Raw genomic sequence first — 16,391 nt, 5'->3', positions numbered from 1 at the left:
GGATGCTTCGAGGGTAAGTAAAACACAAGCTAATTTTCATTTTTGGGTGAACTAATCCTTTAACATTGTCATATCCATTACCATGCTAAAATATTCAGAGAGTTCTCATGATAAAACTTTGTTTTAAAAATTTTTATGGAATACGAAACATTTGTCGACACTGATTGAACATACCTTTTTGTGTCCTAGAACAACCTGTGGTGGAGAGTGATAATATTCGTATCCTCAAAGTGAATGGGCATCACTCTCTGTTCATCACTCATGTTAACAAGGAGAACGAGGGATTGTACACAGTAATTGCTCGAAATGTTCATGGAGAAGCAAAAAGCTAATCTGAACTCTATGTACAGGAACCAGGACCAGCCATATCTACTCACATGTAAGAAGACAAGCTCTTCTTAACAACGTCTAATTAAAAAAAAAACTGTTACCTTTCTTTACCCCTTTTCTGACTCGTTTGTTTGTTTTTCACTCTTCAGGTCAAGGTTAGAGAAAATGCCTTCAATCCCTGAGGAGCCTGAGGTGAGACTCCCTGAGGTGGGAGAGGTGGAACACAGGACAATGCCAGACTTCATAAAACCTCTCAGTGACCTGGAAGTGGTAGACGGGAAAGAAGCAGTATTGAAGTGCAGGGTGACAGGCCTGCCATATCCCAAAATCATTTAGTACCACAACGGCATGAAGATAGAGAGCCCTGATGACAGAAAGATGATACAGTGTAAGTCCACAAAATATTGTCAGAGGCATTTTAAAGGATGTTTATGGCCCATCTTTAGTTTAATAAGACTATCTTTACTTATAATTGTGAGGTTCTTATAAGTTTTCTACATTTATCGTCTCCTGAATGCATGTTGTCTTCAATCATATCTTACCATAAACCTCTTCTAGACAGGGATGTTCACAGTCTGGTCATTAATTCGGTGTGTCATGGCCACAGTGGTGTGTATAAATGTGTCATTTCCAATAAGGTGGGAAAGGCTGTCTGCTATACTCATTTATATGTTGCAGGTAAGATGGAACATTTTGTCATATATTAGTATTGTAACATCCTATGTGTCCACTTCACTAACATTGTAGTTTCTTGACAGTTAGCCTTCTTGAGCCACCTGATGATCCTCCAGTAATTGAATCTGTAACTGGGAGAACAGTCTCATTGAGCTGGAAAATACCACAAAACCTAGACCCATCCATAGGTAAATTTGTCTGACTTTTCTTAAACTGAATTGGTATGATAGTTCCTTAGATCAGTGGTTTTCAGTCCTGGTCCTGGGGATCCACGGTTCGCACATTTTCTACATCTGCCTTATTTAACATACCTGATTCAGATAACCAGCTTATTATGTGAAGACTCCATGAAATCAGCTGATTGTGTCAGATAAGAAAGACATACAAAATGTGTGGGTCCCCAGGACCAGGACTGAAAAAAGCTGCTTTAGATTCTGCTTAAAGTTAGTTTATCATGTTATATAATCTGTGATAGTTAATCGACAACTAGGGGAGAATGTGGTAGGATGTTTCACTTGATTTTGTCCATCTGGAATTGAGTGTATTATTGTCGTTTGTTAATAGAGTGCAGCAGTGAGGACATATTTTTATAGGCCAACTCAAAAGTTAGCATCACCCTTTTTCCTGAAAGTTTGAGTGAGAATAGTTTGAAAGAGTGATTATAAACACAGTGAGGCTGTAAAAAGAGTAAAGAGCTGCAGTGAGTGGATGAGTTTTCTTGTTTGGTCTGATGATATTTAATGTCCCCAACAACAATCCAGTTTAGCCACTTGTTAGCAATCGCTTGTTTAAAGACAATTAAAATCTTTAAAAAAATCAGAAGGGTGTATTATGTATTTTATGGTATAAAATAAAATGGGAAAATACATTGAGTTTGTCTTAACCATATACCTTATTTCAGGCTTTTAAAATTCTAACTCGTTTCCAGGTTTTGGCTTACAAAAATATATTGTCCCTGCAATACTCTGTCACTGAGACCTCATGTGAGTGACAGGTTACTGGATTGGAGAGATTAATGTCTAGCCCTCGCACTGGTGGACACATCATCAGAGAAGAGATATCGTTGCGAGGGGAAGGGAGAGTTAATGTTCATGATTAAAGATTATGAGGGCACATGAACAAAAAGAAATAAATTATGATTTACATGGATAAACGATTTATAATAAACAATGCAGTATTCATTAAAAAATAAGAAATGTCAGTTTTAATATCATGGTGTCTTTAAACCTTTTTTTTTTTTTTGTCAAACTAAATTTTATACTTGGCAGGTGAAATTAAATGTTTATCAAAGAAAACCAGTCAAGGTCTAAAAATATATATACAATGTATGTTTGTGAATTTCCAATGTACCAAACCATGTACAACAATGTAGCTATGGGATACAGTGTGTCAGATGGTTCAGGCTCAATGGCCCAACTACAGTAATAGTTATAGTAGGTTTTCCATCCAAATGTAGAAAAAACTTAATATTATATAATAATATTATTATTAACTTAATAAACTTAATTAGCTTATCCCTAAAATCACTCTGCTTATCCCTAAAATGGAGCAAGTTCCAAATAAGTCATATTTCTATCACTTTTGATATAGAAGCTTTATAACTAATTATTTTTTTATAACAGAAATGCTGAAATATAATTAGGCGTATTAGTGTCTCAGTCATCTTTGCCTAAAAGGCAACTTAAGTAAAAGGTTTACCTTTTCCCCTGCTCTTCTCTATATCATTTTCCATGTCCTTTGTTAATTTCAGATCCAGCTTCACTTATGTACATTGTTCAACAACAAGCTCTAGGCTCCACCCAGTGGACAACCATTGCCTCCAGCCTCGAAGACACCTCCTATACAGTCACCTCTCTTTCTAGAGGAGTGTGTTATTCCCTCAGAGTCCTCAGTACCACTGGAAAAGCGTCCAGCAAACCCTCACAGTCCACTGACCTGGTCCAGCTCATTGACAGAGGTATTGAGAAGATTTGTACTTGAATTCTGTATTTCACAAGCAAAAAGGTTTATGTGGGTTTGGTTGGCCCGCTGAGATGAAGTAAGGCTATAGCTATGACCACTGCATTCGTTAAAAATGCAGAATAGCAGAAGATACATGTGTTATCAAGGGCAGAATGAACAAATATGTCATCAGAAAGTAACAAATATCTCCACATTTCTCTGATGTGAGTAGAGACTGACTGTGTCATTGCCTGGTGAATGCACATTGCATGTAGACTTGTTGAAATAATTTATTATTATTATTATTATTATTATTATTATTTTCATATCACAGGACAGTACTTACACAAAGCTCCAGTCATTCTGGACAAGCCTGATATTGTGTATGTGGTTGAGAACCAGCCTGTCACCATTACAATAACACTTAATCATGTCCAAGCAACAAGCTCATGGAAAAGGTTAGTGTCAAATGCAAACAATACATTCAAATTGCAGTATAAATTGTGTATTATATTAATATGTGTATAATATCAAGTTATAATTTCCTATAATATCAAGTAAGCCATTGTTTACTAGAAGGGGAGTGGTGCTTCTCAACAAACCTGGTGCATTAGAGATGACCATGCCTGATGATGACCAGCATGCCTTACACATTACCCAAGTGAAAAGCACGGATGTAGGTCAGCTCATGTTCATGACAAACAACCAGTATGGCAGTGACCTCTGCACTCTGCAGCTGGCAATGGCAGGTGAATGCACTTTTTGGCCACTCACTCTTTTTAAACTTACAAGTAAAAGTAATGTAAGTAAGTGGAAGAGAGGGATAAGGTCCATGGATCGCCCAACTCTGGTTGCCCAAAGCGCAACCATGCTACATGTCACAGTGCTGCCCACGAGATTTTCAGCAAACTTGCAATGTTTATGTGCTAAATAAAAATCTGCTCCTTTTGAGATGGTGTCTGCACACAATAATTAGAATCCAATGCTTTCCAAATGATGCACATACATCTTAGTATGGGTGTTTATTGGGTATTCATTGTAAAAACCTTCCAGTATGTTCAAAAAGGTGTTTTGTTAAAGGTCTAGTCCACCAATAAATGCAAACCGTTATCATTCTCATACAAACTTTTATGATTTTCTTTCTTCTTCAGAACACAAAAGATATTGAAAGAATCTGTTTTTGTCCATACAATAAAAGTCCAAGCTCCAAAAAGGACATAGCATACAATTAATCCAAACAACCCCAGTAGTTTAAACATAAACTCATGCATAATCCAGTATGGCGACATGAAACATCCAAAACATCAGTAACATCAAAACTCATATGTTCTTGTGTGTCATGGGACTTAACACAGGCCATGACACAAGAAAACAATGAAATAAAATCAGTGACAGACTGTATTTTGTTTTCTTTATACTTGAGTATTAATTGTCTGCACTGATCCTGCTTCAGGTGTCTTCAGGTGTTCTGTTTTTAAACTGTTCTGGTTGTTTTTTCTTGTATATTTCAGTGCCCCCTTCATTTGAGACCATCATGGAGGACATGGATGTGTGCGTGGGGGAAACATCTCGATTTGCTGTGGTTGTAGACGGGAAACCTGACCCTGTTATCCTCTGGTACAAGGTCAGTTTGCACTATTGACTATCATGCCAGCTGAAATTTCATTGAACTTTTTTTCTGTCCTTAGTAATTCCACTCATTTGTGCTATTTGACTTTCAGGATAATATCCTTCTGGCAGAGAGCAGTCATTTTACCTTTGTGTATGATGACAGAGAGTGCTCGCTTGTGATTCTTAATGCTCAGTCTGAGGATGAAGGGGTCTACACTTGCACTGCTAAGAACCTGGCTGGGTCAGTGTCCTGTAAGGCTGAGCTTACTGTTCATACTGGTGAGTAATACAGATTAGTTTGAATATGGCTTAGCCAGAAGCAGATCTAGAGAATAATTCACCCAGAAGACACTAGCTATGTATGTTTAAAGTTAACAGGGTGATGTTACTAACATATACATGTCTGATGAATGTAATGTATTGTGCCATTTAGATAGCAAAGTAAATGTGTGTGGGTGTACTTACAATTTCACAGCCAAAAATGTGGAGGAGGAAGAAGATCAAATGGAAGATGAAGGCACAATTCTACGGAGGATGCGTAGGCTGACTGATTACTTTGACATACACAAAGAGATTGGCAGGTCAGACACCATACCAGAAGGACACTCCTGTTTATAGTTTCATTATTATTAAGAGTATGCTGTATATATTTGGATCTGACAAGTCTGTAATGTTCTTGCTCACAGAGGGGCTTTTTCATATGCCAAGCAAGTGACGCAGAAAAATGGGCAAATATTTGCAGCAAAATTAATCTCGTTGCGGGCACAGAGAAAAGCTTGTGCCATGAGAGAGATGACCCTCCTGTCAGAATTAGACCATGAGAAGATCATTCACTTCTATGATGCATTTGAAAAGAGGCGTGTAGTGGTCATCATTACTGAACTGTATCCTTTCCTTCTGATTAATTATCCTTTCTAAATATGTTTTAAAAAGATGTTTCCTTGCGTTATTATCTTTAAATGATTATAAAGGTGCCACGAAGAGCTTTTGGAAAGAATAACAAAAAGAACAACCATCTTAGAATCTGAGGTTGGTGTTTTAACTGTTTATTCAGTAACTATTATTTGCTGCTGCATGATGTTAAATCAAAATCAGTGAATTACTGAGTGATTAATATAATCTACAGAATTAATGTTCATGTTCTGTTTGCAGGTTCGGTCTATCATACGGCAGCTACTTGAGGGTATCGACTATCTTCACCAGAATGACATAATTCATCTTGATATAAAGGTCAACAGATAAAACTGTACCATTTACTAAATGCTTTGATAATCATTGCGAATTGCGGTTTTTGACATTTCAGAGGTGAGTAATTATACAGTATGTATGTATCTTTCAGCCCGAAAACATACTAATGGCAGACCAAAAAAGTGATTACATTCGTATTTGTGATTTTGGCAATGCTCTGAAAGTCAAACCAAATGAAGAATTGTACTGCAAATATGGCACACCAGAATTTATTGCTCCTGAGATTGTAAACCAGTCACCCATCTCTAAATCTACAGACATTTGGTAAAATACCTTTTTGATAGATGGTTAAACTTTCATTCTCTATATTTTTTAAAACTATCTTTCTTTCTACAGGCCAGTGGGTGTCATAACTTACTTATGGTATGTATATTTGTAGGTTACACTTTATACATTCTACTAACTAAATGCTTTCAATTACATGTCAGTTAACTCTCATTGGTGTATTAGTAGACTGTTAGGTTAGGGTTAGTAGACTTGCAAAGTTAGAAGAAGACTTGCAAAATTACTTAATGTCAGTATATCAGATAGTCTACAGTTACTCTAATGAGTGGCATTTGACAAAATAACTGTAATTGCAAAGTTATAGTTATTATAATGTCTTAAGTGGACTATCAAAATACCTATTTGTGTTATATTTGTACTCACCGCTGATAGAATTTTACATTCAATGCTAAGTGTGAAATCATGTAACAATTATTTTTCATTCACATAATTTACAGCTTAACAGGAGTTTCTCCATTTGCTGGGGAAAATGACCGTGACTCGCTGCTGAACATCGGGAACTACAATGTTGCCTTTGAGGAGAGCATGTTCAAAAACCTTTGCAAAGAAGCAAAAGGATTCATCATAAAGCTCCTGTTGTCACGGTGCACACACACGAGGAACACGGGAACGAAGGAGCGAGGAGACACGGAGTAGAATAAATCAAAAGGGTTTTATTAACAAAGGCTGGGGATCACAGGACTCGACACATCAGGATGACGTTCAACGACTGACAAAGGACAAGAACTAGAACACACTTTAAATATACAGGAACTGATGAGGGGAAGACAAGGGACACCTGGAACTAATGACAATCAACATAGGAAACACCTGGGAACAATGAATTCAAAACACGAGACAGAGAAACTTGAAGACGGAGCACATAGGGAGCAAAGACACACACAAAACCTGGCCCAGAGTCTGACACCTGTATCAAGTAAACTGTAAGTGTTCATTGCACCACAATCTCTGAGGTAAACATGTCTAACTGTTGTAATTGTCATGGAGTTACGCGGTCTTAAATTTGTTCAATCATTTGTACTTCAGGAGACCTGATGCCACAGAATGTCTTCTTCATCCTTGGTTCAAGGTAAGATAGAATATCAAACAGGCTGCAGTACTGATTAATGCAATAATAATAATAATAATAAAAATTCTTCAAGCACCCTTTAATTAACCACTTTGACTCCTAGCTACAGATGTTCTGGGTCACTATATGTGTGCAAAATACATAGCTGCCATACAACAGAAACACCACAGAGATGTTGTTGCCTTGAAATGTATTTTTAGAGCACAATAATCTAATTGACCTTTTTTTTTTCTTAGTCACTGGTAAAGGGAAAGAGTATCAACACAACATTACATAAGCAAGTATTAGCCAGACGGAAATGGCAGGTAAGCAATAAAAACCTATATATATGTATATAAAAAAAAAATAATTAATTATAAAAGAAATGACAATGTTGAGTTCTTAACTGTTTATTATATCTTTTTCAGTGTTCACTTATTAGATACAAATCTAAAATGGTGATGAGATCCATATCAGAGTTGCTGGATGACTCTTCAAGCCATGTGTCCCTTGCTGTAACAAGAAACCTTAAAGATGGTTCACCACCTCCATTGTCATCCTCTGATTCAGATGAGGACATTGATGAACTTCCTTTCATCCCTATGCCTCACACAATGATTTTCTCTGGTTCCCGGATGTCACCGACTGAGATCCATGACGATGATGTTGATGTCATTAGAGAATCCAATGAGTCCTATCAAAAAAGCATTAATTGGCTGGAGGACATCACAGAATGTCAGACAACTGATGGACAGAAGAATGTAGACCACCTGGAGATTGCAGAAATTACTGAGAACTTGAAAGTATCCTTGCAAAGCGGTTCCAGTGTAGAAGCTGAACAGGTAGCATGCAAATCCAGAAGAGCGCTAATGCGAAGAGGGAGTTCTGCTGACAGTGCTCTTCTTCTGCAGATCACACCTGAAGATGGTAATATGAGCGATACTACAGAGGAAGGCCAAAAGCACATGAAAAAGGCAGTTTCCATGGAGCTGCCACACAGGAGCAATAGTCCAAAGACGGGGAGGCTGAGCAAGGAAGATTATGCTCTAAAACTGGATCTTATGCAGCAAAGGTTGCTAAGAGGAGGCACTGTTGACAAGAATATGAGTGGTCTTCGTGGCCCCCTGCTTGAGACACTGGGTGTTGATGATGAGAGGCGAAGTGCTTCTTTGGATCGTAACTTTAGACGTGCCAAGTTGAGTGCTTCAGAAGTTCCTCGGGCATTATCCACTGATAGCCCTGAGTATACTTGTCCAAATACTGCATTCAGGAAGAGGTCTTCTTTAAGGGACGGAAACGCAGAGTTAGTTTCACTACATAGGAGATCTGGAGCCCAACTAGAGATTCCCTCCATTTTTTCTGGGGACCATAACTTGTTGGAAGCCACATCTACTATCTCAGAACAAACCAAGGATGGTCCAAAGCCTGTGTTTCCAAGAGAAATTTCATCCAAACCACCAACTCCAGACTTAGAAAATAAACAAGTATCTAAGGAAGAGGCAATTGGTGCCATCCAAATTATGAATACATCTCAGCCTGCATCTATTTTAGATGACACTGATAAGAAGGTAGAGAAGATGGAAGAGCACACATTCTCTCAAGACTGTGTGCCAGGACAGATAAATAAAAGTATTGAATCTTCTCTTGATTTACTTCCACATGACATATCCTCAAATTATTCCAGTAAATTGCAGGTAAATGGCAAAAAGGCATCATCTCTCACAGTGTTACCCACCACTATCTTAAAAATCTCAGACCCGGATATTCAGCCTACCACTGGACATCCAGTTGTTTTTTCTTCTGCTTCCTCTGCATATCACCCAACTCTTAGAACTGATATTAAAGATTTTGATTCAGAGGAAATTTTTGAGGCAAGGTTTAAGAAGAGGGAATCTTCTTTGACACATGGCCTGAAACGATTGACAAGGACCAAGTCTGAAGAAAACTCACCTGTTCTCCCACGGAAATCAAATGAAGAGGTTTATCGACCTCACCCTGTAGGTGCCCCATTGGAGTTTGGACCTAGAGAATTACAGGAAAAATCCAAGTCTGTCCAAGACCTCAGGGAGGTGGAAAAGGAATCCGGCCTTGGATTTATTGGAAGATTCTCTATGCGTGCGAGGAAACTGCAACCAAAAAAAGGGAAAGAGGAGACCTCAGATTCTTTAGCTAACAGACGGCGTGTTACATGGGCAATGGGACGTAGCAAGTCCCTAGACAAAAAAGAAGTTAAGATAGGATGCTTTGATAACACTATGGATACAGAGAAAGAAAATCTTGAAAAAAATAATAAGAAGGTTGCTGAATCACCTGTCCTTGCAATGCGACGTAAATTTGAATCTAATGTTTCAGGAATATTTGATAGAGTGCATAGTAAGTCAAAAGACATTAATGATAGGGAAACTAAACCCCACAGCGATGAAGAAACTCTAAAAGAACAAGCCATAAAGAAAATCAGTGATTCACCAGTTCTGGCACTGCGAAAAATGTTTGAGTCTGGATTTTCATTAAGAAAACAAAGTCAGTCTAACAAGAGCGAGGGAGAAAAGGAGGTTAAAAATGAAGGACAGAAAACACCTTTGTCCTCTTGTCATCGCCGCTCTCAATCTGACGGGCTCATTCACAAGAGTGTAGATAATCCAGAGAACCAAGAGACACTGATCTCCACTTCTAGTTCACAGTCTATACAATCCTCTCAGAGTATGTATTACTGAGTTTTTTGCAATAAATTTTATTTTATTTATTTTTTATCAGTTATCCCAAAAAAAATTCTGACACTTATTGCTAAACATGTAAGTTGCTAAGTATGCTACACTGTAACTAGTATACTGCAAGTTAAACCTTGGAACCTAACTTATGCAAATTATTACAAAACTGCATTAAAGTGATTCATTGTTGACAGCTCCTGAAACTGAAATCAGGTCTAGGTGGGACAGATGGGGTTTGTCCAGAAGCAAGAGAGTCAGGAGACCATCAAAATCAAATGCACCTGCAATTCCAACGGAAGGTGAAAAAAAAATCATTAAAATAATTATTCTTCTAATATGTGTTTTGTGGAAATTAAAAATTAAATTAAAAATGTATCCTTTATTTCAGATTTTCCTCCAGTTTTCCATATTACACTAAAGGACCATGTTCTACTTGAAGGGAATCCAGTGACTCTTAGTTGTCTTTCAGCTGGTAGTCCTGAGCCAAAAATATTATGGAGAAAAGGTATTTTTTCATTTATTTGTTTTCTTTTAATTATGAAAACAGTAGTGCTCCAACAATTAACTTTTATCCTGTGTTCATAGATAAGAAACCTTTGGAGATTAATGACAGAATGAGCTTAGTGGCCTGCCCAGATGGAAGGCAACTTTTGATGATCATGAAGACCTCTAAGAAGGATGCAGGAATATATGAATGTGTAGCCTCTAATAACCTGGCCTCTGCTACTACTCCTTGTATACTCTCAATAGCCTGTAAGCTCTGAAAAGTTGCTTATTATTCAGTATAGCATTAATGCCCAGTGTTTGGGTGTTCTCACAGTTTGTTCATTACTGTATATGCCAAACTTGCAAAAGTTATTTTCTGATCCATATTTTGTGTTTATATCACATTTTAAGGTGTTCCAAAACGGCCAGGAACCCCGGAGATTCCACAGATATATAATAACACTGCTCTGGTGCAATGGAAACCATCAGACTCCAAAGTTCCTTGCACATACACACTTGAGAGAAAATGTGATGGTAGGGAATGTCTAATACATCTGGCATATACTGATTTATCATGTACTACTGTGTTAAATATTATGATCTTTTTAAAAGTGTTCTCCTTGTCATTCATTGTGTGCAGTGATTTAAAATTTCACATTTTATCTGTAGGTGATGATAAGTGGGTGACTGAAGCTACAGGAGTGACTGATTGTTTCTACAATTCCTCTGAACTTCCAACGGGTTCTGCCATCCGATTCCGTGTGGGATGTGTAAATATAGCTGGCCAAGGTCCATACAGTAATGTATCAGAGGGAGTGAGAATTAACGTTGAAGGTATTAAGCATGCAGTTCAGTTGTACAGCATTAAAACTTATTGTTCTGTTGGTAATATTAGCTTTTGTTACAAGATTTTGAATATTTTAATTAGCTGGATGTGTCAGGTCATATTTCTTTTCTGGATTAGCTAAATCAATTTGTGTGTACATAACTCCTACCTCTGTTCTGCAGTGGCACCACTCCATCAGCCTGCTGAAATGAAGACACACCCCTCATCTTCTTTTCCTGTTGTTGCTGTGACTGCATCTGCTTTTACATTAGCAGAGCCAAGTGTTCGTCAGTCCATTAGTCCTAGTCCTGCACAGTCTGGTGATGTCACAAATACTTCCTCTGAGGTGTCTGTTTCTCACTCTTGCCCAAAGACATCTATCCCTCCTCTGGTTCACCCCAAGCCAACAAGCGTTATCAGCACGGTTTCCGCTGTTACCCAAAACCAGACTGTATCTCCAAGGTCATACACAGCTCCACCCTCAATAGGCAGATCAATTTCTCCTGTCCCTTCGTATGTTCCAGCCACATGCTCAGTTACCCCCAACCCTATCTCTCCTCCTGTCAGCAGTATCAGTCCAATAGGAGAAGGAGCAAGCTCACCCACACCAGAGATGGGAAGAGTGGTATCCTCCACCAAAACTGAGACCACTTTGAGGCAAGGAGTTCCTCAGAAACCATACAGCTTTTTGGACGAGAAAGCCAGGTGAGAAAATAAAATGAATTCCTATATTTGTTATTCCTTTTTTTCCCTTTATTTAATAATTCTCTATCTAATTATACAGTTCACAAAACAATTCTGCAAGCATTTTCACACAACTCGTCCGTTTTTGACAGGGGTCATTTTGGAGTGATAAGGGATTGCAGAGAAAACTCAACAGGCAAGATGTTTATAGCAAAGATTATTTCCTATGATCAGCAGACCAAGCAAGCGGTCATAAAGGAGTATGAGATCCTCAAGTCCCTCCGTTGTGAAAGAATCATGGCCCTACATGAAGCCTATATCACACCTCGCTACCTTGTACTCATAACAGAGTACTGCACAGGCAAAGAGATCCTGTATAGTCTTGTTGACAGGTGTGTAATAGTCTAGTATGGTCAAGTTTTTATAGATTATCTATTATATTTTAACTGGGCTTTGAAAATTAAGTTATATGTTATCAGATAACTCTTGTTTTCTCTTCCAGATTTTGTTACTCTGAAGATGATGTAGTGGGTTTCATTGTCCAGATTCTTCAGGGTTTAGAATATCTCCACAACTGCCGGATTCTTCATCTGGACATTAAGCCAGACAACATCATGGTCACCAACCTCAATGTGATTAAGATCATAGATTTTGGCAGTGCTCAAAGGTTTAACCCTCTCTCCCTCCAACCATACAGCAGAGAACTTGGGACTCTGGAGCACATGGGTATGCGCAACATACAATTCTTATCCTGTAACGGTTCTCTACATAATGATTCAAAGTATCTATTAGTGTCTTGTTGAAAATAATGACATGTTTCCTGCCTTCTTCAAGCTCCAGAATTGCTGAAAGGCGATCTAGTAGGACCCCCAGCTGACATCTGGAGTTTAGGAGTTCTTTCCTATATTATGCAAGTCCAGTCTATAAAGGAATTAAAGTTGGCATGAAACTTGATGCAACCAACTTTACAGTTGTATTGTGGTGTATTTTTGAGAGAAGAGGTAACATGCAATAAAAAAAATAAACAGTGTTCACTTTGTTCTAACTTTAATAAATAGATTTTGTAATGCTTTTCAATTTTAGAGTGTGAAACAGCAATGTAAGCATTCCTGCTTGAGAAATATTTAACCTTACAAAAGGCAAAAATATTTTCCTTCCAAACAACAGTATTTATTAAAGCAGCACTATGTAACTTTTTCTGTGTTCAAAATTTGCAAAATGTATATAATGAGCGAGTACATCATGAATTCATCTTCCAAACCACGTTTTTGTCTTATTCCGAATCACTACGGTACACTTATAATATATTTGGACTATTGTAGCCTGGTCGGGTCGTCACCGCTGCGGAGTAACACATACCTGCGTGAATCGCCATAGACATAAACTTAGAGAAGTAGCTCCGGTTGGAATGTTCTTCCGCGGGATGTGTGCAGTTCTGTTTATTAACCGCTAGAGCGCCAAAAGTTACATAGTGCTGCTTTAATTTGAGTCTAATTTTAAGTTCCTTTGTTTATACTGTAGGCTCAGCGGTAGACTTCCTTTCCAAGACAAAGACCCAAAACTGACAGAGACCAAAATCCATGCCGCAAAGTTTGACTCAACTAAGCTCTACCCAAAGGTGTCCCAAAGTGCCTCCACTTTTTTAAAGAAGATATTAAATGGCTATCCATGGTAAGTATTAATTAAACAACCTGGAGCCAGTTGCAACTTCAGTTAAAACGTCACCCTTAAATACAGCGGTTTTCAAACTGTTCCTGGAGCCTTCACATCATTGCACATTTTGGATCAGCAGTAGCTCTTGGAGGGTTAACTTTGTTTAGAGTTTAATTCCAACCCTATTCAAACACACCTGAACCATTAGTCAAGGTCTTCAGGATTACTCGAAACTTGGTGTGTTGGTGCTAAACTCTGCAGGACTTTGGCCCTCAGGTGCATGAATGGACTCCCCTCTGTGGCTCTACCATTTGAGAAAGTGTAACGGTCATCTTGGATCACGTGTGCTTCAAAAACCAGTCACATTATAGCCTTGATGTCATTTAATCATTTTCTGAGTTTTTAAACTGTCAATAACTGAATGAATGAGTATTCTGTAAACTAAATACAAGCACTGAAAACAGTTTGAAAAATGTTGGATGTTTAAATTAGGCACTGCCTATATTTTTGCTTTTATAATTAAAATTGATATACTAGATATTTTGCAAGAGACAGTATTTTGTAGAGTAAAGATAGTAGATATTCCAATAACCTGACTGATTTTCTGGACTTTTTCCTCAGGTGTCAACCCACCATTAAGGACTGTCTCAATCATTCATGGCTTCATGACTCATATCTAAAGAAGCTTCGTCGACAGACCTTGACTTTCACTACCACACGGCTCAAAGAATTCCTGGAGGAGCATCAGTCCAGATGTGCAGAGACAGCTACTAAACACAAGGTCCTCTTGAGAGTCTACCAGAGTGGGTCTTCATCCCCAGCCTCACCGACCACGCCTAGCTCACCAAGTGAAGAAAAACATGGACTTTGAACAGGATTATGTGTTCCTGTGGCTCAGTGGTAGAGCATTGCATTAGCAGCGCATAAGGTCGTGGGTTCAATTCCCAGGAAACACACATACTGGTAAAAAATGTATAGCCTGAATGCACTGTAAGTCACTTTGGATAAAAGTGTCTGCTAAATGCATAAATTATTATTATTAATTAGGTAATGAATTTCTTCAGAGCTGGAAAATGTTTGGAAATTATACCCAGTGGTTTCCTTGATGACACCCATAATTTGAGTAATATGAGAACAAAATAGACTATATCTCACAAAGAACAAAACATTGACTATAAGTCAATGGTGTTGATAATAGGAATGTTGGTTGATAGCTGTAGACAAGTAACAGTTGTTTCAAGGTGATGGACATTATATAAGGTGCAATACTGGATTCAGTTAACTTTAGATCAGTGAATGTACCCAAATTAATGTTTTTATAAAAGCATTGTCATTTTGTTTTTTATGTAGTTTGCTACATGTGATGCATCCATTTGGACTCAAATTTTAACTGAGAACCATTTTAAAAATTACAGAAGTGGGTAATAAGACCTGTCCATGATGAAGAATACATTAATACTGTTTTCTACATTTCATTCGAGAATTCTTAAAATACACAAACTTGTCTGCAGTGTAAAATGCAGATTTTTCAGTGTTTTAAATATAGTGTACATACATACTAACATACTATTAAGCTTCATTGGGCAGTCGTGGCCTAATGGTTAGAGAGTCGGATTTGAAACCCAAAAGTTGCAGGTTTGAGTCTCGGTTCCGGCAGGGATTGTTGGTGGGGGGAGTGAATGTACAGTGCTCTCGTGTGTGTGTGTGTGCACTTGGATGGGTTAAATGCAGAGCACAAATTCCAAGTGTGGGACACCATACTTGGCTACACGTTCTCACTTAAAGTTTAGAAACACATTATGCACTGGTGTTCCAACTCGTTTCAAATTTTATGAAAACTCACTGTAAAACCAAGAATGAAAATGTTCTCCTTTGTCTGCTCATTATGTCACTACTACTATGTAAATCTGGTAGATATATGTATACATTTGATTTTATATTTCGAACTCTGTACATCACACTTTTTGGCATGCCTTTCAATACATTCAGTTTTATCATAGATACGATATTTGCCGTTACTTCAAAAAATTCTACGATACGATTCGATACAGGACAACATCGATCGATATATCGATCGATATATCGATATCTACATTTGTATTAACTCACAAATGCAACCAAAACATACAACATGAACATTTATCTTAAATTTTCACATCCTGTTCCTCAATTGGGACATTCACAGCAAAAAATAGGCCTACACTTTTTTTTTTTTTTTTTTTTTTTTTTTTTTTAAAAAAAAAAAAAAAAAAAAAACAGTGGGTAAGGGTTCTGTGATAACATGTATATTTACAAAATGTGTTTCTGATTCTTGTGAGAGACTTTTTCCTTTCTAATGAAGTATTCTTTCAGCAGAATTCCAAATAAAACATTAATTGAAGACACAAAATGGACAATTTTTAGACAGATGGGCATCTTCTGACTTTTATTTTACTTTGTTATTTTTTTTACAGGACATCATGTTTACAGCTATAAGATCATCAGTAACTTGAAAATAGTTTCATATGACATTAGCTTTAATAGTATTGCTGATTTTGAATTTAATAAAATTCAGAAAATTCTAAACACATTACATTTTTTGCATCTATAAAATAGAACATTCTCTCATTTTATTCTGTAAAATATTAAAGATTATAAATACTCTAAAAAGTGTTCCATCCACATAACATACAACTTTCTCTTATTTATCAACATTCATGAGTGAGTTGTATAACATTCATAAATGGTTGTACTGCAAAAAGAAAAAAGAAAAAAAAAATCATAACACTACATAACACTTTCAATGTCCATCTTGAGTTTAAAATGACACTTGCTTCCTACTGCATTCTATTCCAACCTAGCTGGATATTCCATACTGACAACCACCAGGTTTAAATCATGACATTTTTCACACATC

At 37.4% G+C, this 16,391-nt stretch overlaps 1 protein-coding gene across 1 annotated transcript in view; it reads left to right on the top strand.

Annotated features, from left to right (window-relative positions):
- LOC107694912 (striated muscle preferentially expressed protein kinase-like) overlaps positions 1–14,441 on the top strand; it is a 39,633-nt gene extending 25,192 nt beyond the window's left edge. The window contains 31 exon segments of the mRNA XM_016494628.1: positions 190–379; positions 480–718; positions 889–1,008; positions 1,089–1,193; positions 2,756–2,962; positions 3,281–3,404; positions 3,523–3,695; positions 4,458–4,570; positions 4,668–4,836; positions 5,033–5,138; positions 5,244–5,441; positions 5,529–5,586; positions 5,710–5,787; positions 5,897–6,069; positions 6,142–6,168; positions 6,528–6,674; positions 7,008–7,013; positions 7,117–7,159; positions 7,396–7,464; positions 7,567–9,838; positions 10,041–10,145; positions 10,235–10,351; positions 10,432–10,599; positions 10,744–10,866; positions 11,002–11,166; positions 11,341–11,863; positions 11,995–12,234; positions 12,345–12,568; positions 12,677–12,752; positions 13,364–13,513; positions 14,117–14,441. Coding sequence (XP_016350114.1) covers positions 190–379; positions 480–718; positions 889–1,008; positions 1,089–1,193; positions 2,756–2,962; positions 3,281–3,404; positions 3,523–3,695; positions 4,458–4,570; positions 4,668–4,836; positions 5,033–5,138; positions 5,244–5,441; positions 5,529–5,586; positions 5,710–5,787; positions 5,897–6,069; positions 6,142–6,168; positions 6,528–6,674; positions 7,008–7,013; positions 7,117–7,159; positions 7,396–7,464; positions 7,567–9,838; positions 10,041–10,145; positions 10,235–10,351; positions 10,432–10,599; positions 10,744–10,866; positions 11,002–11,166; positions 11,341–11,863; positions 11,995–12,234; positions 12,345–12,568; positions 12,677–12,752; positions 13,364–13,513; positions 14,117–14,366 — 6,758 coding nt within the window. The 3' untranslated portion in view covers positions 14,367–14,441.
- The last annotated feature ends 1,950 nt before the right edge of the window (positions 14,442–16,391 follow it).

This window comes from Sinocyclocheilus anshuiensis, unplaced genomic scaffold, assembly GCF_001515605.1.
Source record: "Sinocyclocheilus anshuiensis isolate Anshui unplaced genomic scaffold, SAMN03320099.WGS_v1.1 scaffold3199, whole genome shotgun sequence".
NCBI classification, from domain to species: domain Eukaryota; kingdom Metazoa; phylum Chordata; class Actinopteri; order Cypriniformes; family Cyprinidae; genus Sinocyclocheilus; species Sinocyclocheilus anshuiensis.
Note: the sequence above shows the minus strand (reverse complement) of the source record. Positions and strands in the feature narration are given on the sequence as shown.